The 23369-nt window shown below is 48.1% G+C and overlaps 1 protein-coding gene across 1 annotated transcript in view; it reads right to left on the bottom strand.

Annotated features, from left to right (window-relative positions):
- Nucleotides 1-3671: 3671 nt before the first annotated feature.
- The window catches only part of Lrp6 (LDL receptor related protein 6), an 86083-nt gene continuing 66385 nt past the window's right edge, over nt 3672-23369 (bottom strand). The window contains exon 23 of the mRNA XM_042671554.1: nt 3672-6320. Coding sequence (XP_042527488.1) covers nt 6017-6320 — 304 coding nt within the window. The 3' untranslated portion in view covers nt 3672-6016. The remainder of the gene's footprint in view (nt 6321-23369) is intronic.

Genomic DNA, 23369 nt, shown 5'->3' with positions numbered 1-23369 from the left:
GGTTCGATTCCTCAGCACCACATAAGCAGAAAAAGCTGGAAGTGGGGCTGTGGCTCAAGTGGTAGAGTGCTAGCCTTCAGCTGAAGAGCTGAGGGACAGGGCCCAGGCCCAGAGTTCAGGCTCCACGACTGACCAAAAAAAAAAAAAAGAATAGGTATAGCTTCATTCCGTAGACCAGGCCGACTTTTGACACAAGCCCAGCCCCAGTGCTTGGCTTATAAACGGGTATGTGACCGAGTGTGGCCCCTGCTGCCTGTAGTCCCAACCAGCGCTCAAGAACCTGCTGTCACCTGTGACCTCTTGCTAAGATGAAGCGCCAGGAGCCAGTCTCCATCTCCTGCCAGAAACAGTAAATAACAAATGACCGTTTCCACCAGTCCTGCACTGGTGAGAGGCTGAGCCAGCCCAGGAACGCAGCTCCAGGGTGGAGAGCACAGGGTGCGGAGCCCAGGGCACCGGGTGGCTGAAGTGTGCAGGGCGGATGAGGAGAGGCATGCGGCCTAATGCAGATCGACATAGGACCTCGTGTGAGTTCAAACCCCTGTGGTGCCAAAAGGAAGAAAAAAAAAAAAAACATTAACAGTTTCTTGAGGGAAAATGGCCAATTTCTTAAAAAGTGAAGCATAAACCGGGTGCCAGTGGCTCACACCTGTCTTCCCTGCTACTCAAGCGGTGATCTGAGGACTGTGGTTCAAAGCCAGCCTGGGCAGGAAAGCCTGTGAGATTCTTATTGCCATGGACTAGCAAAACCCTGTAGGTGGAGCTGTGACTCCAGAAGTAGAGTGCTAGCCAGTCTTGAGTGACAAAGCTCAGTACAGCACCAGGCCCTGAGTTCAAGCCTCAGGACTGACCAAAAAGAAGAATCACTCTACTGAGTAAAATCAGAACTGAAAGGATGCACTGTATCAATTTATTAAACTTTAGAAAAAGCAACTTCATCCACACTGAGAAAGGAAGCCACTGACCGTCTTGGGACAGGAAGGGGCGGACGAAGGCAGGCCCTGGGGTACTGAACTACTCACTGCCTCGACCGTCTCCCTGTTACACGAGGACGCGTATCACCGTGCGTGTTCAATGCATGCCATGCGCTGCATGCAAATTATAGCTCAATAAAGCTCTTCGACGTTTCTCCAAAATGAAGGTAAACCTTAGGGCAGTTAGACATCTGTGCATCTGTCGCAAGCAGCCCGAACGCAGAACGGTATGAAGGCAGAAGGGAACAGTGGCTGCGGTCCTGCAGCACCCCAGACCTCCTTCCCATGATCGCCACAGCCAGCAGAACTTACCGCCGGATGCCGAGCTCAGCAAGGACCCCCAGCTCAGCTTTGTAGAGGTGTCACCGCACCATCTTCCGCAGCGGAGCGACGCCACACCGTGACACCCAGGCTGGTGACAAAGGTCACCTGCAGCACAGCTCACCAGCCACTCTGTTCCACCAGCACTGATCGGGCAAGGGTCCTCCCCACCCCTCTCTAGGGCAGGACCTGAGTGAACACAAGCGACACGGCCAGGCCCCACCAGGCCGGAACTTGATCCTCCCGACATCATGGGAAGGGCAAGGGTTTTAACTTCTCGCGAAGGAAGAACACTTGTATTTTTCCAAAGTTTTATTATAAAAAAATCAACATTTCATTTGTTACAATTCAGCTTATTGTAATAATGAAAAAGGGTTTATACAAGGTCCTTTTGTACAGTTTATAATTAAAGCACTTATTTTACAAAAAGAGGGGAGTGAGGGAGACGAGGGATGACCAAATGTTGGCCATTATAATATAAATACATCCTTGCAAAGCACCATCGTACCCACGTCGATGTACAAGAAACACCAGCTGACATTAAGACACGACAAGTTAAAGCTTAGGAAACAATTTAAGAACACACAGGATAAACACCCCAAAGCAGTGCCAGTTCCTTCACTTGTATGTAAGCCAGCCTGGCCCGACATCCTTCCTGATTCTCACACCCCTCACTAACCCTGTTCACAGCTCCACACGGCACTGGACCACATCACTCCTTGCTGTTTTCCCCTCAGTATCCAGACTCAGGCACCGACACAAACAGATGCACATTTCCACCTCACCATCTTCTCTCTGGGAAAGACAAACCTCAGACAGAGAAGAAGCAGAAAAAGCACGCTGTCTCAAAGTACTCTGTACTTGGGCAAAGGACATGTTCTATCTAGGAATCTTTTCAGCAATCAACAGTTTTCAAATGGCTATGAAAGGGTAAATCTCACCTCAGGCAAAGGATGAGAGTAGAACCAGGAATCTCTGATTCTGAATCATTAATACAGGGTGCAGGTGATTCACACCTGTGAAGCTGAGATATGAGGATTGTGGTTTGAAGCCAGCCTGGGCAGAAGTCTCTGAGACTCTCATCTCCAATAACCAGCAAAAAGTCAGAAGTAGAGCTGTGGCTTAAGTGGTAGAATGCCAGCCTTGAGTGAAAAAGCTCAGGGACAGCACTCAGGTCCTGAGTTTAAGCCCCAATACTAGACCCCCCCCCATCTCCCCCGTCCCCAGCCTAAGTCATCACAATAAACCCAAGAATCCCCACCCTCATTTAGGTACCGAGTTAGTCTAATCTGTAGAACCCAACCACAGAGAAGTGTCCTGAGAACAATACTCACATCAGTGTTTCAAATTACATAATTTTGTGTCTTAAGATCCAATATCCTCTACTCTTAAAACTAAGAAGGTCAAAAGCCACATTCTGAGACTATTGTGAAAGTATATGATCCTAGAGGTCAGAACTGGGAGCTGGGCGCCAGTGGCTCACGCCTACGCTCACTCAGGAGGCTGAGATCTGAGGATTGCCAGTCGGAAGCCAGCCCAAGCAAAAGAAGTCCATGAGACTCATCTCTAGTTAACTACCAAAAAAACCCCAAAAAACAAAAAACAGAAAAACTGAAGTAAAACTGTGGCTAAAGTGGTAGAGCACTGACTTTGAGCAAAAGAAGTTCAGGTTAGCCCCAAGAAAGGTAGAAAGAAAGGAAGAAGGAAAGAAAGAAGGAAAGAAAGAGAAAGAAAGAAAGAAAGAAAGAAAGAAAGAAAGAAAGAAAGAAAGAAAGAAAGAAAGAAAGAAAGAAAGAAAGAAAGAAAGAGAATGCTATTACGCTTTAAGCAACAGTCATTTATCTGTACCTAGTGTAGTCTCTGAGGTCAAAACGCTAACATTCTCCTATCCACCCTGTGAGCACTATTATTTAGGGGTGTGAAAACCTCCAGATTTTTCTTTCTGAATAAGAAATAAAAGGATTTTTTAAAACTCTTTGTAAGGTTCTGATCTATGCAAGGAAAAAGACGCTTCCTTAAAAGCGAGGGCTGCTTAAAACAGGTGTGGCTACCTTTGCACTTTACCCAAATTATTGATACTGGGGTATTTAGGTTTCACGAGACAGTCTTACAAACACAGCCCATGCTGACCCAGAACTTGCTATGTGGCCCAGGCTGGCATTAAAACTCTCACAGTCCTCCTGCCTTCCACATAACTGTAGCGACCATCGCAACTGAGCTTAACATGCACTTCAGTCATCAGTAAAATTTTACTGCTTTTAGCCAGGCACCAGTGGCTCACTCCTGTAATCTTGGGGACCGTGGTTTGAAGCTAGCTGGGCAGGAAAGTCTGTGAGACTCTTATGTCCAATAAACTATCAAAAAAAACCCCCCAAAACCAAAAAACAAAAACTGGGAAAGCTGTGGCTCAAGTGTGAGGTGCTAGGCTTAAGCAAAGGAAGCTCACGGCCAGCACCCAGGCCCTGAATTCAATCCCCAGGACCAACTGGCACAAAAAATGAAAATAAAAATAAACTGCTTTTGCGCTTGCTTAGCCCACATCCGGTGAAAACAGGGTCTTCATTCCTAACGTCCCATTGTGCCTTTACAATAGTTTTCCTCAAACTTACGAAAAGAATCCGATATTGCCTGGTGGTAAACTTACTGGGTATTTTTATGTTAAAATAGAAACAGCTCTGGAATCTTCTGCTCAACAGTTGCCACTGGTGATGCGGCAAGTGCTAAACACAAACTAAAATTTCGTGGAAATCTTTTTTCTCCCCCTAAGCTTAGCTGTGCATCTGGCTTGAGGATCAAGAGGTCCTTCCCCCATCTGAGAAATACTCTCAGCCATGAAGGAACACCTCTGAACGCGCAGAGAGGATGCGGACTGAGCCGGCACCTCTCCGCGGAGTGCTTTGTCGTCACCATGGTATAACTCCTTGGGCTGAGACAGGACAAGGCGGCTCTTATTTTACAAGTGCAAGTTCTCACAGGGGAAGCCCACCACTGTAAGCACACACACTGTAAACACAAGAATTCTCAAGCCCCAAGTGGCACCCAGTGATTGCTAACCTTCACCTTCGTGTATGCGCCACATGCCGCTGTCTACCACGGGCCCGGGGCCACGTCGGTCTTGTGTAGACTGGGGACACTTTGTTCCAACAAGAGGAAGAGTTCCTGCTTGTCAGAGTGAAAGGTGAGTCACTGACGGGTATCGTTCGCTCACAGGCGAAAACAAGTGTACCTGAGAAGCTGCTCCAACCCTCACTGTTGCCAGAACTCTGTCCTCTGTTCTGTGGAACCCCCCGCCCCCCTCACCAGCCTAATAATACCCAAGGGTCTCATCAAGACAGCAACAACAGTAACAAATCAGTAACTGAACACAATGTGTGAAAGCAAGAACACACCGGATTAAAAACAGTATTAGCAGTGAGAAGGCTGGGCCTGGGACCGGCAGCAGAGCAGGGGCTCCAGCAGCCCCGATGCCACACAAGGCAGGGCAGGCAGGACACACAGACGTCCCCACCCACCCCCTTCTGACAGGTGAGGAATTCACACTGAGCCTGCTCCTCTGCTCCCTACACTCATGCTGTCTTAATCCACAAAGGATAAGAGCGCACACACACACACACACACACACACACACACACACACACACACACACACACACACACACCACGCAAGGGGATTGGAAGAATAATCTGACCAACCTGACATTCACAGTGGGTAACAGGAAGAAAGATACAAAACTCAGGTCGCACATTAGAGGAGGTATGTACGTAGATATCATTCTGAAGAAAAAAAAAACACGTGAAGAACATGAAAATATCACAATCAATATAGGAAAAACCTAGTGATAACAATTTTTTTAAAAGATTGTCTCTAACCAGAACATATGTAAAGTATGATTTCATATTGTGATGCCATATGCTACAGGATTCATCTACAAGAGAACGTAATGCTCAGGTCTGTAAATCTGAAACACTGTCTGCATATACTGTAGATATTCTAATGAGCACGAAAACAATCCTGGAAGTACTGAAGATCAATAATATGGCTAATTTTTGATCACTATGCAAAAACAGCAGTGAAACGGAAGGGCCGAGCCCAGGGGTGGCTGGGGCTAGTCCACCAGCTCTGGAGACCTGGGGCAGGGGACAGCAGACTCAGGCTGCCAAACCTCCTGACATGGTCGCTCCCGCCGCAATAAAGCCCAAGACATCACTGTCAGCTATCTACGTTCCTTCCTAAAACTGTCAGGAGTCACAAAATGAAGCCCTTTGTCCAAGGTTAACAGTAATGCTGTTTTGTTTTCCTTCTGTGAATTCTTGTTGACCCTCAACTGTGCCTCAACCTGAGACTATCTGGTTATTTCCAAGTATCGCTGGGTGAACTTAATTTCTTCTTTCTTCCTTTTTGGTATCGATGTGGCCCAGACACTCCTGAGCAGCGGTGCCGTTACTAGCCCTGCTTCCTCTGTACGCTGTCATTTCACTGGGTTTAAGGCATGCTTTGTGTACTTAGTTTGCAAAAATAAAACTTTTAGTACAAATTTATTTTTTGTACAAACTTTTATGGCACAAGCAGCAAATGTGCTGTTTTAAGAAAATATATAAATATCCTTTTCTTCTGTACAAATATCTTCAGCATTCCCTAGCCCCTTTATAAAGTTAACTGTACACGACGCTGCTCATCCCCACTCGGGTCTCCACCGGGCGAGGGGTCCGAGACGGCTCTGCTCAGGAGGAGTCCGTGCAGGGTGAGGGTGGCGGTGGGTAGAGGTGATGCGAGTAGCTCCGCTCAGTGTATGGAGACGGCGGGCAGCTCTCACAGTTCTCCTCCGCTGACAAGTACTGGCTTCGGGGCGTGGGGGGAGGAGGGGCGGGCTCCGAGTCGTAGTTCAAATCACTGGTGTAGCCCTTGGCTGTGGCTGCGGAGGCCACAGAGGCCACTCTGCGGCTGGGAGCACAGTCGCTGTCGCAGACGTCGGTGCTGCAGGGCGTGGTGGGGGGCGCGAAGTGCCGGTAGCTGTAGGGCCGGTAGCTGAAAGACAGAGTTCCTGTTATATAAACCAGCCTGCCTTCTTGGACCCCAGGGGTGCTGGGCAGAGGAAGGGAGCCCAGCATCACACTCGTGACCACAATGTCCCTGGCAGCAAGTGAAAATGGACGGAACAGAGGTGAACGCAACCTGGCGATGCCGCTGCGTCTGCAGCTGGGCTGTACTTCAAAATGGCAAAGGAGTACTCGAAGTTGTTCTGGGGCCGGGTATGTACCAGGGCTGCAGCTTGTGCGTCGCACCCGAGGACCAAAGCAAGAGCACAGGTGTGCCACAGAGCTACATCCCCAGCTCTAGATTTACAGACAGATCTCACCACAGCTGCAGTAGCTAGGAATACAGGTGCGAGCCGCTGGTGCCAGCTATATGGCAAAAATCACCTCATTTCGTTATACATCTATGTATTATATATGCTGTATATAATGTATGGTTTGTACGTAAGAGTTCCCACTAAACAAGGGCACCACAAGAGAAGGGGCAAGAAGAAAAGGGGCAGGGACTCAAACGCCGCCTCTGACAGGGAGCAACTGACACGGAACTCCGGGGTGCAAACTCAGCTCGCCTGGGGAGACATGGCTGCCAGAAGCCCCGAAGTGAGCAGGCCTATTTGCTGAGCAGCTTTTCAAGGCTTTGCAAATATCAATACCGACATGTTCTCAAGTTTCCCCACCTAGCCTTTAAATGGCCAAATATTCAGATCAGAAATCTCAACAAATGAAACAAACTAACTTGAGACATGGGAAATGGTTACACAGAATTGTTTCTAATTAAATTATGTTTATTTTGCTGGGTTTTTTTTAAAACTTGAATTAACTTTTTAAAATGAAAATGTATTATAGAAATAAACTCCAGGAAATGGAAACAAGAGGTTTTTTTCTTTGTTGGGGTTTTTGTTTTCTTTAGTTTGTTCTGTCTTTGGGAGGGCATGGGGGGTAGAGAAATGGAGGGACAAGGGCTGAACAAACGCAGCAGTGGTCCTCCCTGGACACGATGTGGAGAAGGAACCATACACCTTGTGGATGGGGGTGGGAGGGAAAGAGAGAGAGCAAGGGAAGGGGGGACACTGTCCAAAAAGAAATGTGCTCTTGACCTGACTTACATAACTGCCACCCCTCTGCACACCACTATCACCTTCACAGTAACAACAGAAAAACAAAACTTTAAGAAAATAAAATGAAATTTTAAATCCTGTTTTCTATTTTCAGGCTTTTAACAAATGTGGCAAGGAACGTGGCCTTATGGTAACTCATGAAAACAAAAAGTATCACCCTCAACGGAAAGGAGAATTGCGAACAACACAAAGTACTTTCTATTCTACTTTGTCCTATGCAAAGACACCACACTACCAGTGCTCAGCAACTCTGAACACTGCACAGCGGTAGCAGCTGCAGAGCACCGTGCTACACTTCTGCTGCTTTCTGAAGTCACACGGAACAGCAGTACGACGGTAAGTCTCCAGTGTGCCCTGTGGGTGTGTAGGTGCTTGGGCGCACAATCACCAGGCTAGAACACACACTTCACTTAGTGAGACCTGTTTATTCCATCTTTTGCTCTGTTGACAGCAACACACAGAGCCAAAAGCAGACTTTCTACTCCTGACTTCTCAAAATTTCTGTGTTTACCAGTTCTCAATTCCCTAAGAATATTTTATTCTTAGAAAATCAATCACACTTAACCTGAATAACAACCCATTGTAGAACTGGTCACGTGCACAGGCTACCATCCCACAGAAACAGCCAAAAACTAGTACTAGATTACATCACACCAAGAGTCGCCATTAACTTTTAAAAAGATAATACAACATGGTTTCTTTCTGTTGTTATCGTGGGTGGTGGGCTTTGTGTTTTTTTTTTCTCTTGGGGGGTTAAATGAGGGTAGTACAGAAAGGGAAGGAGGGAGGGTGAACAAAAAATGTAGTCACGCTACTCAGCACACACTACGGGGAGAATGATGTGTATAACTTGTGGGTAAGGGAGGAGGAAAATTGGGGAAAGAAGGAAGGGGTGACATTGTCCAAAAAGAAATGTACTCATTACCTGTCTTATGAGATGGTAGCCCCTCTGTACCATCATACTATAGTAACAATAAAATTACTTTTAAAATATAGAATGCAGCTGGGCACCAGTAGCTCAAGTCTGTAATCATATCTACTCAGGAGCTGAGATCTAGAGACTGCAGCATGAAACCAGCCCAAGCAGGAAAGTCTACGAGACACTTATCTCCAACGAACCACCAAAATGCTGAGGTGGAGCTGTGACTCAAGTGGTAGAGCTCTGGCCTTGAGCAAAGAAGTTCAGGGACAGGTCCAGGCCTAAGTTTAAACCCCAGGACTGGCTCCACAAAAAAAGAGAATCAGGAAGCTGAAATAAGATGGTGAGTGACTAGGGGAGAGGGTAAATGAATGAGATGGGGCAAATGCAGCAAGAATACTAATGTACCTATGTGATTAACGAGTCTGGGGAAGGAGACAGATGGACAGGGGAAGGAAGGTGGACAGGGTGAATGATGGAGAAGCACTTGAATAAACACATCAAATCCTAACACCCTTATACAAACTCCAAAAAAATAATAATAAGAGAATTTGTGGGAGGGACAACAGCACAGCTCCTGCGCCCTGACTACTGACCTGGAAACACCAGCCTCATGTAGGGAAACTATCCTCTATACACCTGAACTGCAGCAGTCCACAGGCAAACAGCACAGCCCAGATGTGTGCATTTCCTCCAGCCCAGAGGTAGAATGTGATGCCTATACACCAGGACTTCGCTGGGCCCCAGATAGAACACTTCCCCTGTGTCTGGAGCTCACAATGCCCATCACAGAATACCATCGTGGTACCTCCAGACAACACGAAGTTCAACGTTGACAGTACAGTTCTGCAGGACCACAGAAGGCATCCAAACCCACCAGGGAACACACTGTCTGAAAGCCGACCAACTCAAACCACATTTAAACCTGGGGCTCAAACAAGCACAAGCTGGAGTATTTACCCTTAAGCCTCTTGATCACACTAAGCATACATACAGAACACCCCTGCCCACATCTCTGTAGTTCAGCAAGACCACAGCTGGAATATCCCCTGAATATGGCTGTAATCACCAAGCCCGCCGGAGGAGCACCACGGTCAGCACTCACACTTCACAGGAGCACCACGGTCAGCACTCACACTTCACGGGAGGAGCACCAGTCAGCACTCACACTTCACGGGAGGAGCACCACAGCACACTTCACGGGAGGAGCACCATGGTCAGCACTCACACTTCACAGGAGGAGCACCACAGTCAGCACTCACACTTCACAGGAGGAGCACCACAGTCAGCACTCACACTGAATTCACGGGAGGAGCACCACAGCACACTTCACGGGAGGAGCACCATGGTCAGCACTCACACTTCACAGGAGGAGCACCACGGTCAGCACTCACACTTCACAGGAGGAGCACCACGGTCAGCACTCACACTTCACAGGAGGAGCACCACGGTCAGGACTCACACTTCACAGGAGGAGCACCACAGTCAGCACTCACACTTCACAGGAGGAGCACCACAGTCAGCACTCACACTGAATTCACGGGAGGAGCACCACAGCACTCACACTTCACAGGAGGAGCACCACAGTCAGCACTCACACTTCACAGGAGGAGCACCAGTCAGCACTCACACTTCAGAGGAGGAGCACCACGGTCAGCACTCACACTTCAGAGGAGGAGCACCATGGTCAGCACTCACACTTCATGGGAGGAGCACCACGGTCAGCACTCACACTTCACAGGAGGAGCACCAGTCAGCACTCACACTTCACGGGAGGAGCACCACAGTCAGCACTCACACTTCACAGGAGGAGCACCAGTCAGCACGCACACTTCACGGGAGGAGCACCACGGTCAGCACTCACACTTCACGGGAGGAGCACCACAGTCAGCACTCACACTTCACAGGAGGAGCACCAGTCAGCACGCACACTTCATGGGAGGAGCACCAGAGTCAGCACTCACACTTCACGGGAGGAGCACCACAGTCAGCACTCACACTTCACGGGAGGAGCACCACGGTCAGCACTCACACTTCACGGGAGGAGCACCACAGCACTCACACTTCACAGGAGGAGCACCACAGTCAGCACTCACACTTCACAGGAGGAGCACCACAGTCAGCACTCACACTTCACAGAAGGAGCACCACAGTCAGCACTCACACTTCACGGGAGGAGCACCACAGTCAGCACTCACACTTCACAGGAGGAGCACCAGTCAGCACGCACACTTCACGGGAGGAGCACCACAGTCAGCACTCACACTTCACGGGAGGAGCACCACGGTCAGCACTCACACTTCACGGGAGGAGCACCACAGTCAGCACTCACACTTCACGGGAGGAGCACCACAGTCAGCACTCACACTTCACGGGAGGAGCACCACAGTCAGCACTCACACTTCACAGGAGGAGCACCACAGTCAGCACTCACACTTCACAGGAGGAGCACCACAGCACTCACACTTCACAGGAGGAGCACCACAGTCAGCACTCACACTTCACAGGAGGAGCACCACATTCAGCACTCACACTTCACAGGAAGAGCACCACAGTCAGCACTCACACTTCACAGGAGGAGCACCACGGTCAGCACGCACACTTCACGGGAGGAGCACCACAGTCAGCACTCACACTTCACGGGAGGAGCACCACAGTCAGCACTCACACTTCACGGGAGGAGCACCACGGTCAGCACTCACACTTCACGGGAGGAGCACCACAGCACTCACACTTCACAGGAGGAGCACCACAGTCAGCACTCACACTTCACAGGAGGAGCACCACAGTCAGCACTCACACTTCACGGGAGGAGCACCACAGTCAGCACTCACACTTCACGGGAGGAGCACCATGGTCGGCACTCACACTTCACAGGAGGAGCACCATGGTTAGCACTCACACTTCATGGGAGGAGCACCACGGTCAGCACTCACACTTCACAGGAGGAGCACCAGTCAGCACTCACACTTCACAGGAGGAGTACCACAGCACTCACACTTCACAGGAGGAGCACCACAGCACTCACACTTCACAGGAGCACCACAGTCAGCACTCACACTTCACGGGAGGAGCACCACAGCACTCACACTTCACAGGAGCACCACAGTCAGCACACACACTTCACAGGAGGAGCACCACAGTCAGCACTCACACTTCACGGGAGGAGCACCACAGTCAGCACTCACACTTCACGGGAGGAGCACCACGGTCAGCACTCACACTTCACGGGAGGAGCACCACAGCACTCACACTTCACAGGAGGAGCACCACAGTCAGCACTCACACTTCACAGGAGGAGCACCATGGTCAGCACTCACACTTCACGGGAGGAGCACCACAGTCAGCACTCACACTTCACGGGAGGAGCACCACAGTCAGCACTCACACTTCACAGGAGGAGCACCATGGTCAGCACTCACACTTCACGGGAGGAGCACCACAGTCAGCACTCACACTTCACGGGAGGAGCACCACAGTCAGCACTCACACTTCACAGGAGGAGCACCAGTCAGCACGCACACTTCACGGGAGGAGCACCACAGTCAGCACTCACACTTCACGGGAGGAGCACCACAGTCAGCACTCACACTTCACAGGAGGAGCACCAGTCAGCACGCACACTTCACGGGAGGAGCACCACAGTCAGCACTCACACTTCACGGGAGGAGCACCACAGTCAGCACTCACACTTCACGGGAGGAGCACCACAGTCAGCACTCACACTTCACGGGAGGAGCACCACAGTCAGCACTCACACTTCACGGGAGGAGCACCATAGCACTCACACTTCACAGGAGGAGCACCATGGTCAGCACTCACACTTCACAGGAGGAGCACCACAGTCAGCACTCACAATTCACAGGAGGAGCACCACGGTCAGCACTCACACTTCACGGGAGGAGCACCAGTCAGCACTCACACTTCACGGGAGGAGCACCACAGCACTCACACTTCACAGGAGGAGCACCACAGCACTCACACTTCACAGGAGCACCACAGTCAGCACTCACACTTCACGGGAGGAGCACCATAGCACTCACACTTCACAGGAGGAGCACCACAGCACTCACACTTCACAGGAGGAGTACCACGGTCAGCACTCACACTTCACGGGAGGAGCACCACGGTCAGCACTCACAGTTCACAGGAGGAGCACCAGTCAGCACGCACACTTCACAGGAGGAGCACCACGGTCAGCACTCAGACTTCACGGGAGGAGCACCACAGTCAGCACGCACACTTCACGGGAGGAGCACCATGGTCAGCACTCACACTTCACAGGAGGAGCACCATGGTCAGCACTCACACTTCATGGGAGAAGCACCACGGTCAGCACTCACACTTCACAGGAGGAGCACCAGTCAGCACTCACACTTCACAGGAGGAGCACCACAGCACTCACACTTCACAGGAGGAGTACCACAGCACTCACACTTCACAGGAGGAGCACCACAGCACTCACACTTCACAGGAGCACCACAGTCAGCACGCACACTTCACGGGAGGAGCACCACAGCACTCGCACTTCACAGGAGCACCACAGTCAGCACGCACACTTCACGGGAGGAGCACCACGGTCAGCACTCACACTTCACAGGAGGAGCACCACAGTCAGCACTCACACTTCACGGGAGGAGCACCACGGTCAGCACTCACACTTCACGGGAGGAGCACCACAGTCAGCACTCACACTTCACAGGAGGAGCACCACAGTCAGCACTCACACTTCACGGGAGGAGCACCATAGCACTCACACTTCACAGGAGGAGTACCACGGTCAGCACTCACACTTCACGGGAGGAGCACCACGGTCAGCACTCACAGTTCACAGGAGGAGCACCAGTCAGCACGCACACTTCACAGGAGGAGCACCACGGTCAGCACTCACACTTCACGGGAGGAGCACCACAGTCAGCACGCTCACTTCACGGGAGGAGCACCACAGTCAGCACTAACACTTCACGGGAGGAGCACCACAGTCAGCACGCACACTTCACGGGAGGAGCACCAGTCAGCACACACACTTCACGGGAGGAGCACCATGGTCAGCACTCACACTTCACAGGAGGAGCACCACAGTCAGCATGCACACTTCACGGGAGGAGCACCAGTCAGCACGCACACTTCACGGGAGGAGCACCAGTCAGCACTCACACTGAATTCACGGGAGGAGCACCAGTCAGCACGCACACTTCACGGGAGGAGCACCAGTCAGCACGCACACTTCAGCAGGCACGCCGTTCCATCTGGAATTCACAGAGCCTGTCACTTCAGCACCCTCACCCACCCATCTGGAGAACAGCAAGTGCACACATGGAGTGTTTCCTGGTCTATGCAGCCCCCTCACAGATGGCCTTCATCACACACAACACCGTTTTCTCTAGGTTTTGCTCCACCAGTAAAATACAATGGTGAACAGTACAGTGGCGGCTCACACCGGCAATCTCAGCTATTTGGGAGGCTGAGATCTGAGGACCATGGCTTAAAGCCAGCCCAGGCAGGAACGCCCACAAGACCTTTCTCTCCAATTAAAACACAAAAACCTGAAAGTGGAGCTGTGACTCAAATGATGAGGTGCTAGCCTTGAGCACACAAGCTCAGGGACAGGATTCAGGCAACTGGAATCCCAGCACCTAGCTTTCTGGAGGGCAGTGTAGACACAAGCAGAAATGCACAACTAGGAATCCACACCTCGCCACGCACACAGAAGGCACACGACTGCCAACAAACACAAGAATCAACACACATGGAATACCCTCACCCATCTCCTGCGGAAGTGCTAATTCCATCGACTGGAATCCAGTCACTCACTGCAGAGATCGGTCAGCGCACCTGTGGAATACCATCCTCTTTGGGGCCCTTCTCAGCATCCTCACAGTGGAATACAAGTATACACACATCTATACTTCCTCGTGCATCTCGTGGAAGTTTACCCAGGTCATGTTTGGAATAACAGCATATGCACCTGATGCTCACATCTGAAAGATCAGCAGATGAGCGTGGAGATCGATACACATGTAGAATACAATCGACTGCCCCCCTTCCAGCATTACCATATGTGGAATATCAACCTTAATGAACCTGCAAGTCACTGAGAGCACACAAAAATACCATCGTTTATAACCACTCCATCAGTCCAATAAGGAGTGCAGTCCACCATCTTCTGTGGAAATTATAATGCCAGCGCACCTGAGGAATACCATCCTCATCTGGAGACCTTTCAGCATCCTCACCATTGGAATATCATCATATACACATCTAGACTTCATCGAGCCTTGATATGGAATACCTTCACATATACTGTGGGAGTTTACCCAGCTAATGTTTGGAAGACAATGGCATATGCACCTGGAATACCAGCACCTGAGTACAGGGATCAACATATATGTAGAATACCGTTACTAACCCTGTAGCACTCAGCACTGCCAAAGTTGCAATACAGAAATAGCACAACTGGAATACCATCCTGAATATAGCAGGAATTCATCAGGCCAACACATGTGCACTTCAACAAGCCTAATATGGAATAACATCACCATTTTTTTTCTGGAATTTACAAAGCATACCCTTGGAATACAGTCACATACTCGAGGAGCTTAGCAAGCACACATGTGGAATACCATCCTATCTTGGGGTCTTTTCAAACACCTCACCCTTGGAATATAATTGAGAATATACATCTGAACTTCTTCAAGCCCAGGTCTGGAATACAGCCCCAATTAATGGAAATTTCTCCTGCTCACTCTTGGAATACACTGGCGTGTGGACCTGGAGTGGCTAAGTTCACACGTGGATACCTGCACCTAGACATCTGGACATCAACCAAGACACAAGGAGAATTACAATGCCTACACATCCAGATCTCACCAAGCACTCACATGGAGTACCAGCAGCTAGGAATACAGGTACATATCAGCACAGATGTGGAATACCATTGACTACGCCTCCAGCATTTAGCAGAGCCAGGATTGAAATACCATCGCCAGCACCTCTAGAGTACGGCAATACCACAATTGGAGTATCATCCTGAAAGAGTCTGCAATTCACTGAGACCACACAGAAATACCATCACCTGGGATCACTACTTCATCAGCCCAATGTGGAATACCATCACCATCTCCTGTGGAAATTATAATGCCCTCAACTGGAATACAATCCCCTACCTGAGTGATTATCCAGTGTCAACGTGATAGATCGTCCTGTTTTGTCCTTTTTCAGCAAGCTCAGAGTTTCTAAACACAATTATAAACACATCTAGACTTGGTCCAGCCTTGGATGGAGTATCATCACCAATCCAGTAGAGTTCTTCCAGATCAATGGTTGGAATACAATGGGATATGTACCTGGAGCTCAGGTGTGGGATATCTGCATCTAGGTATGTGAATGTCAACCAAGACACAAGGGAACTGCAATGCTTACTCATCCAAAGATAACCATGCACACACACAGAGTACAAGAAGCTACAAGTACATAGAGTAACACAGACGTGGAATACCATCAGTCATATGCCTGCAGTATTCAGCAAGGCCAGAGTTGGAATACATTGACTACACCTGCAGAATTCAGGATCACTATTTTATCAGCCCAATATGGAATACCATACCACCATGTCCTGTGGAAATCATAATGCCATCAATTGGAATACAATTCCTACCTAAGTGGATATTACCCAGCACACATAGGGAGTATCATTTTCTCTTTTGGAATACCGTCACATACAAAGAGGGAGTTCTGCCAGTTCTTGTTTGGAATACAGTGGCGTATGTGGCAGGAACTCACACTGGAGTATCAGCACCCAAATACAGGGATCAACACACATGTACAATACCATCAACTCTGTCCTAACATTCAGAAAGACCAGCTGGAATAACATCACCAGTGCAACTAACACAATTGGAATATTACCCTCTAAATATGGCTGAAATCCACCAAAATACATGGAAAATATCGTCACTAATGAATCTGCTCTGTAGTAAGTCTGGTAAGGAATACCATCCCCTTGTCGTGTGGAAACTACAGCGTCCGTGTTCGGAATACAATCACCTACCCATCAATGAGCAGGTAGAACATCCTCTTCCTTGATCTTCTTTTTGGCAACCGCATACTTGGAATATAATCATATAAACATCTGGAGACTCTCCAGCCCACATCTGGAATACCATTCCCTATAAATCTGCAGTCCATCCTGCTCATCCAGTGTGTATGCACCTGGCTTTCCCAGAGTAGACATTTGGAATATCAGTATCTGGGCCTCTGGATGTCAAACAAGACGCAAGTACATTTGTAATACCAACCCATCTAGACATCAATCAGCAAGCACATACAGAACACTAAACAGCTACAAATACAGAGTAATACCAATGCACATTACCATTAACCAACCCTATATTCAGCATTGCCAAAGTTGGAATATAGAAATATCACAATTGGAATACCATCCTATATATGCTAGAATTCACCAAGCCAACAGAAGTAATACCACTGTCAACACATCAGCACTTCAACAAGCCTAATATGGAATTAATATCATTTTATCTGGAATTTACAAAGCCCATCTTTGGAACACAGTCACCTAACTCAACTGGACCTTTGAAATACCATCCTATCTTGAGTTTTTTTCAATCACCTCACCCTTGGAATACAACAGCGCACACACCTGACTTCTTCGAGCCCAGGTCTGGAATACTAGCTCCTATCAATTGGGGATTTCCCCTGCTCACCATCGGAATACAATGCTGTATGCACCTGGAGTGACAGAGTTCACACACAGACACAATACAATTCTGGTTCTCATACAGCACACACAGGGAATACGATCAGCTATGGAGAAGTGATCAACACACATACAGAAAGCCATCAGCTACACCTCCAACAATCAAAAAGGCCAGAGTGGGAATGCTGTCACCATCATCTCTGGAGTACAGCAATATCACATTTGGAATACCAGCTGAAAGAGTCTGTAATTCACCAAGAGCACACAGGAACACCACTACTTCACCAGCCAGTGTGGAAATTATAATACCCTTGACTGGAATACAATCACTACCTGAGTGGAGATTAGCAAGCTCACATGTGGAGTATCATTTTTTTTTTTTTTTTTGGTTGGCTGTAGGGCTTGAACTCTGGGCCTGGGCACTGTCCCTCAGCTCTTCAGCTCAAGGCGAGTACTCTACCACTTGAGCAACCACAGCACCACTTCCGGTTTTCTAAGTGGTTTATTGGAGATAAGAGTCTCACAGACTTTTCCTGCCCAGGCTGACTTTGAACTGCGATCCTCAGATCTCAACCTCCTGGGATTACAGGCGTGAGCCACCAGTGCCCGGCTGGAGTATCATTTTTCTGAGGCTTTTTCAATATCCTCACAGATTGATTTCAGTATTATCACACATCTAGACTTCCTCAAGCCTCAGTCTAGAATACCATTGCATATATCATGGGAATTCTGGCAGTTCGTGTTTGGAATACAATGGTATATGCACTAGAGCTCACATTTGGAATAGTAGCACCCAAAACAGGGATTGATACACATATGGATTACCATCAACCACTCCTATAGCCTTCACCATCACCAAGGTTGAAATACAGAAATATCAGGACTGGGACTGGGAATGTGGCTCAGTGGTAGAGTGCTAACCTAGCATGCATGAAGGCCTGGGTTCGATTCCTCAGCACCACATACACAGAAAAGGCTGGAAGTGGCACTGTGGCTCAAGTTGTAGAGTGCTAGCCTTGAGCACAGAGAGGCTCAGGGTCAGCGCCCAGGCCCTGAGTTTAAGCCCCAGGACTGGCAAAAAAGAAAGAAAGAAAAGAAGTATCACAACTGGAATATCATCCTGAATAAGCTAGAATTCACCAAGCCAACAGAAGCAATACCAGTCAATACAGCACTTCAAACAAGCATAATTTGAAATTGATGCTGTATTCTGGAATTTACAAAGCCTACTGTTGGAATTCAGTCACCTACTTAACTGGACCTTTGGAATATCATCCTATCGTGGAGTCTTTTCAATCATCCCACCCTTGGAATACAATCTCTCTCTCTCTCTCACACACACGCACATACACACAGCAAGCCCAGATGTGGAATACTTGCCCCTATCAATTGGGAATCAACCTGCTCACCCTTGGAATACACTGGCGTATGGACCTTGGTCTTCTCACACTTGGAATAGAATAAACATCTTGAATATCACATCTGGAATACCATCACCTACAAATCTGCAGTTCAGCCCCTCCTAATTGGAATCTGATGGTGTATGCACCTGGCATTCTCAGAATGCATGCTTGGAGTATCAGTACATGGGCATCTGGACATAGGCCAAGACACAAGTACCCTTGCAAAACCAGCCATCTGGATACAGCAAGCACACATGGCATGTCAAGTGACTACAAGTACACAGATCAAAACACGTGTGGATTGCCACTGACCACACTCCAGTACCCTGCAAGGTGGAAGGTGGAATACAATAGGAATACCACCTGAATATAGCTGGAACTCACCAGCCAACAGAAGTAATTCAGCATTGACACATCTGCATTTTCACAAGCTTAATACAGAACAACATAACCTTTTTTTTTGAAACTTACAAAGCCTACCCTTGGGATACAGTCATCTACTCAACTGGAGCTTAGCAAGCCCACATGTGAAATACCATCCTATCTTGGGTTTTTTTTTCAATGTCCTCACCCTCGGAAAACAATCCCACATATATCTGAACTTCTTCAAGCCCAGGTCTGGAATACAGTCCCTATCAATTGGGAATTTCACCTGTTTATCTTTGGAATGCAATGGCATATGCTCCTGGAGTGGCAGAGTTCACATGTGATATACCTGTACCTAGACATCTGGACATCTACAAGACAAAAGGGGAACTGAAATGCCTTCACATCCAGATATCATCAAGCGCATGTGTGGAATAGCAGCAGCTAGGAGTACAGGTATCAGCAGATGTGGAACACCATTGACTACATCTCCAGCATTCAAAAGGCCAAAGATGGAATGCCATCACCAGCATCTCTAGAGTACAGCAATACCACATTTGGAATACCATCCTGAAAGAGTTTGCAATTCACCACCACAAGAAAATACCTAGGATCACTACTTCATCAGCCAATATGGAATACAGTCAGCATCCCCTGGGGAAATTATAATGCCATTCATTGATTGGAATAAAATCCCTACCTGAATGGAGAGTAGCCAGTACATCTGTGGAATACCATTCTATTCTGGTGACTTTGCAGCATTCTCAGTTGGAATACAATTATACACACATTTAGACTTCCTCCAGCCTTGGTCTGGAATATCATTACATATATCGTGGGAGTCCTGCCAGTTCATGTTTTGGATATAATGGCGTATGCAGCTAGAGCTCACATTTGTAATACCAGCATCCGAGTATGGGGATCAACACACATACGGGATTACCACTGCAGCATTCAGCATTGCCAAAGTTGGAATAAAGAAATACAACAGGAATACCTTCCTGAATATGGCTAGAATTCAACAAGCCAACAGAATAATACCATCACCAACACATCAGTGCTTCAACAAGGGCAATATGGAATTAACAATGCCATTTTACTGGAATTTACAAAGCCTATCCTAGCAATATAGTCACCTAGTCAACTACAGCCTAGCCAGCACACATGTGCAGTATTACTCTATATTGGGGTTTTTTTCAGTCTCACATCTGGAATACAATTCTAGACTTCTCAACCCTTGTCTGGAAATAGCATCACGCACATCGTTGAAACTCCGCCAGTTCCTGTTTGGAATACAATGGTGCATGCAACAGCTGGAGCTCACATTTTGGATACCAGCACCTGAGTACAGGGATCAACAGACCTGTACCCTACCATTGACACAGTCCTAGCATTGGGAAAGACCAGCGGTGTAGTGGGAACACCATCACCAGCATAACTGACGCAGGGAATACCATCACCTATGTACCAGCACTGCAACAAGTCTAGTGAGGAATACCATCCCCCTGCCATGTGGAAATTACAATAGCCATGCTTGGAATACAGTCACCTACCCATCAATGAGCAACCACACAGGTGGAATAGTCTCTTCCTTGATCTTCTGTTTAGCAACCTCACACTTGGAATATAATCATATAAACACCTGGAGACTCTCCAGCCCACATCTGGAATACCATCACCATCACCATCTGCAGTCCATCTGGATCATGACTGGAATTCAATGGCATATGCACCTGGTGTTCCCACAGTGCACATTTGGAATATCAGTACCTTGGCATCTAGATGTTAGTCAAGACACAAGTGCACTTGCTGTACCAACCCATCGGGACACAGCAAGCGCAAGCAATACCAAATGGCTGGAGCAACATGCATGGATTACCACTGACTACCATACAGCATCCAGGAAGTCCAAAGCTGGGATGCAGAAATATCAGAGCTGGAATACCATCCTGAACATGGATGGAATTCACCAAGCCAACAGAAGCATCAGTAATTAAACAAGTGTAATATGGAACAACATTGGCATTTTATCTGGAATTTACAAAGCCTACCTTGGGAATACAGTCACCTACTCAACTGGACCTTTGGAATACCATCCTATCTTGAGGTCTTTTCAATCACCTCACCCTTTGGAATACAATCACACACACATCTGAACTTCTTCAGGCCCCTATCAATTGGGAATTTCACCTCTCACCCTTGGGATACAATAGCATATGCACCTGGAGTGGCAGAGTTCACACGTGGATAACTGCACCTGGACATCTGGACATCAACCAAGACCCAAGGAAAACTGCAATGCCTACACATCTGGCTCTCACCAAGCACACACACGGAACAGCAGCAGCTAGGAGTAGAGGTATCAGCACAGATGTAGAACACCACCAAGTATGCCTCCAGTATGCAGCAAGGCCAGAGCTAGAATACCATCACCTTCGTGTTTGCAGGAATACCACCCCAAAAGTGGTTGGAGTTCACGGAGCTCACAGCAGTAATATTGTGGGTGACACATCTGCACTTCATCCAGCCTAATAAAGAATGTAAGGAAATATTTGGAGTGCCAGAACTATGAATAAAGAAAGAGCTGAATGGCAAACCCAACAGACCAACAGGTTTTATTGGACTGAAAATCTGAAAAAGGCAACCAAGTTTCCTTCAGCCTGGATGAAGAAAAACTGGTATTCAGCTCTTTTATTAGGCAGAAAAGTGAAGTCAGGTGGGACAGAGGTCAGGAGTAGTTGGTATTGACTGGGATAGGGGCAAGACGGGAAGGTCCTTGGTCACAGGTTATCTCTTTGAGAGCTGTGGGGTATGTTTGGGGAAGGGTAAGGGGCGAGGAAACAATTGAGAAAAGAGATTGGAAATAGGCAGCAAGGGCAGTTGTAAGATAAGGCTGTCAGGAAAAGGTGAATGCTTTTTGTTTGTCATTTTCCATCAAGGAATACCATTCCCATGTCATGTGGAAAGTGCTGTGCCAATGGCTGGATTACAATCAGCAAGTGCACAGGTAGAATACCATCTTCTTTCTGTAACCTCCCACTTGGAATACAATCAGAGATATATCCTGACTTCCTCAAACCCAGGTCTGGAATACCACTGCCTACAAATCTAGGTCAGCCAGCTCAGAGTCCAGAGTTCACCACTGGACTACCTGAACCTTGGCATCTAGATGTCACCAAGACACAACGCTTTATGTATCCAGATCTCACACCAGGCACATGCAAGGAATATGATCTCCTTCGAGTACACAGATCAGTACAGGTAGGGAATAATACCATCAACCATGCCTCCTGCAGTCAGCAAGGCCAGAATTGGAATACCACCACCCCAGTGTCTCTGGAGTGCAGCAACACCACCATTGGAATACAGTCCTTAAAATGTCTGGAATTCAGCTGGGTGAGGTGGCTCATGACTGCAATCCCAGCTAATCAGGAAACTGAGATTGAGGATCATAATTCGAAGCCAGCTTGTGCAGGCAAGTCTGTGAGAGTATGTCAACTTAACCAGTATAAGTATGAAGTAGAGCTGTGGTTCAAAAAGAAGAATGCGCCGGGCGCCAGTGGCTCACACCTGTAATCCTAGCTACTCAGGAGGCTGAGATCTGAGGATCGCAGTTCAAAGCCAGCCCGGGCAGGAATGTCCGTGAAACTCTTATCTCCAATAAACACTCAGAAAACCAGAAGTGGTGGTAGAGCGCTAGCCTTGAGCTGAAGAGCTGAGGGATAGGGCTCAGGCCCAGAGTTCAAGCCCCACGACTGACAGGAGAAAAAAAAAGAAGAATGCTAGCCCTGATCAAAAAACCTCAGGGACCCCAGAACTGGCACAAAAGAAAATTCTAGAGTTTATGGAGACCACAGATGCCTAGGCATCTATACTACACCAAGCAGCACCAAGATTACTGTCACTATGTTGTGTGGAAATCATAATGCCAAGGGTTGGAATACAATCACCAAACTGTCTGGAAATTAGCACAGGTACCTGTGGAATACCCTCTTCTTTCATGGCAGCGTGACTGTTGGAATACAATCATATATACATCTGGGTTTCCTATCCATCGATTTCAGTCTGCCCATGGTTGGAATACAAAGGCATCTGAACGTGGAGTTCCCACAGGGCACATCTGGACTATTAGTGCTGAGTCCTATGGATTCAGACAAGTCACAAGCATAGGGGAATGCTGACGTACCTGGAGGTCCCTGACCACTGTCCACGCATCTGGTGATCCAGCACACATGTAGAACACCACTGCCTACAAGTCCACTGATCAAGCCCACAAGTGGAATACTATCAACCCATGCATCGGCACTTCACAGTAGCAACTCTGCCATTATGCATCTGGAAGTCATCAGCACACAGATGGAATACCATCGTCAAGCAGACACAGATCTGTGGTGCAGCAGGTGAAATCTTTACCATGTTTATATTTATGTTCATGTAATTATGTTGTATTGACTGTTTGTTTATATGTTTATGGAGTTTAGTAGGCCCACAGGTGGGATACCATAGCCCCAGAGTCTCC

The sequence above is a fragment of the Dipodomys spectabilis genome, unplaced genomic scaffold, assembly GCF_019054845.1.
Source record: "Dipodomys spectabilis isolate Male_0828 unplaced genomic scaffold, ASM1905484v1 ptg000644l, whole genome shotgun sequence".
In the NCBI taxonomy this organism is placed as follows: Eukaryota; Metazoa; Chordata; class Mammalia; order Rodentia; family Heteromyidae; genus Dipodomys; species Dipodomys spectabilis.
This window is presented reverse-complemented; position numbering and strand designations above follow the sequence as displayed.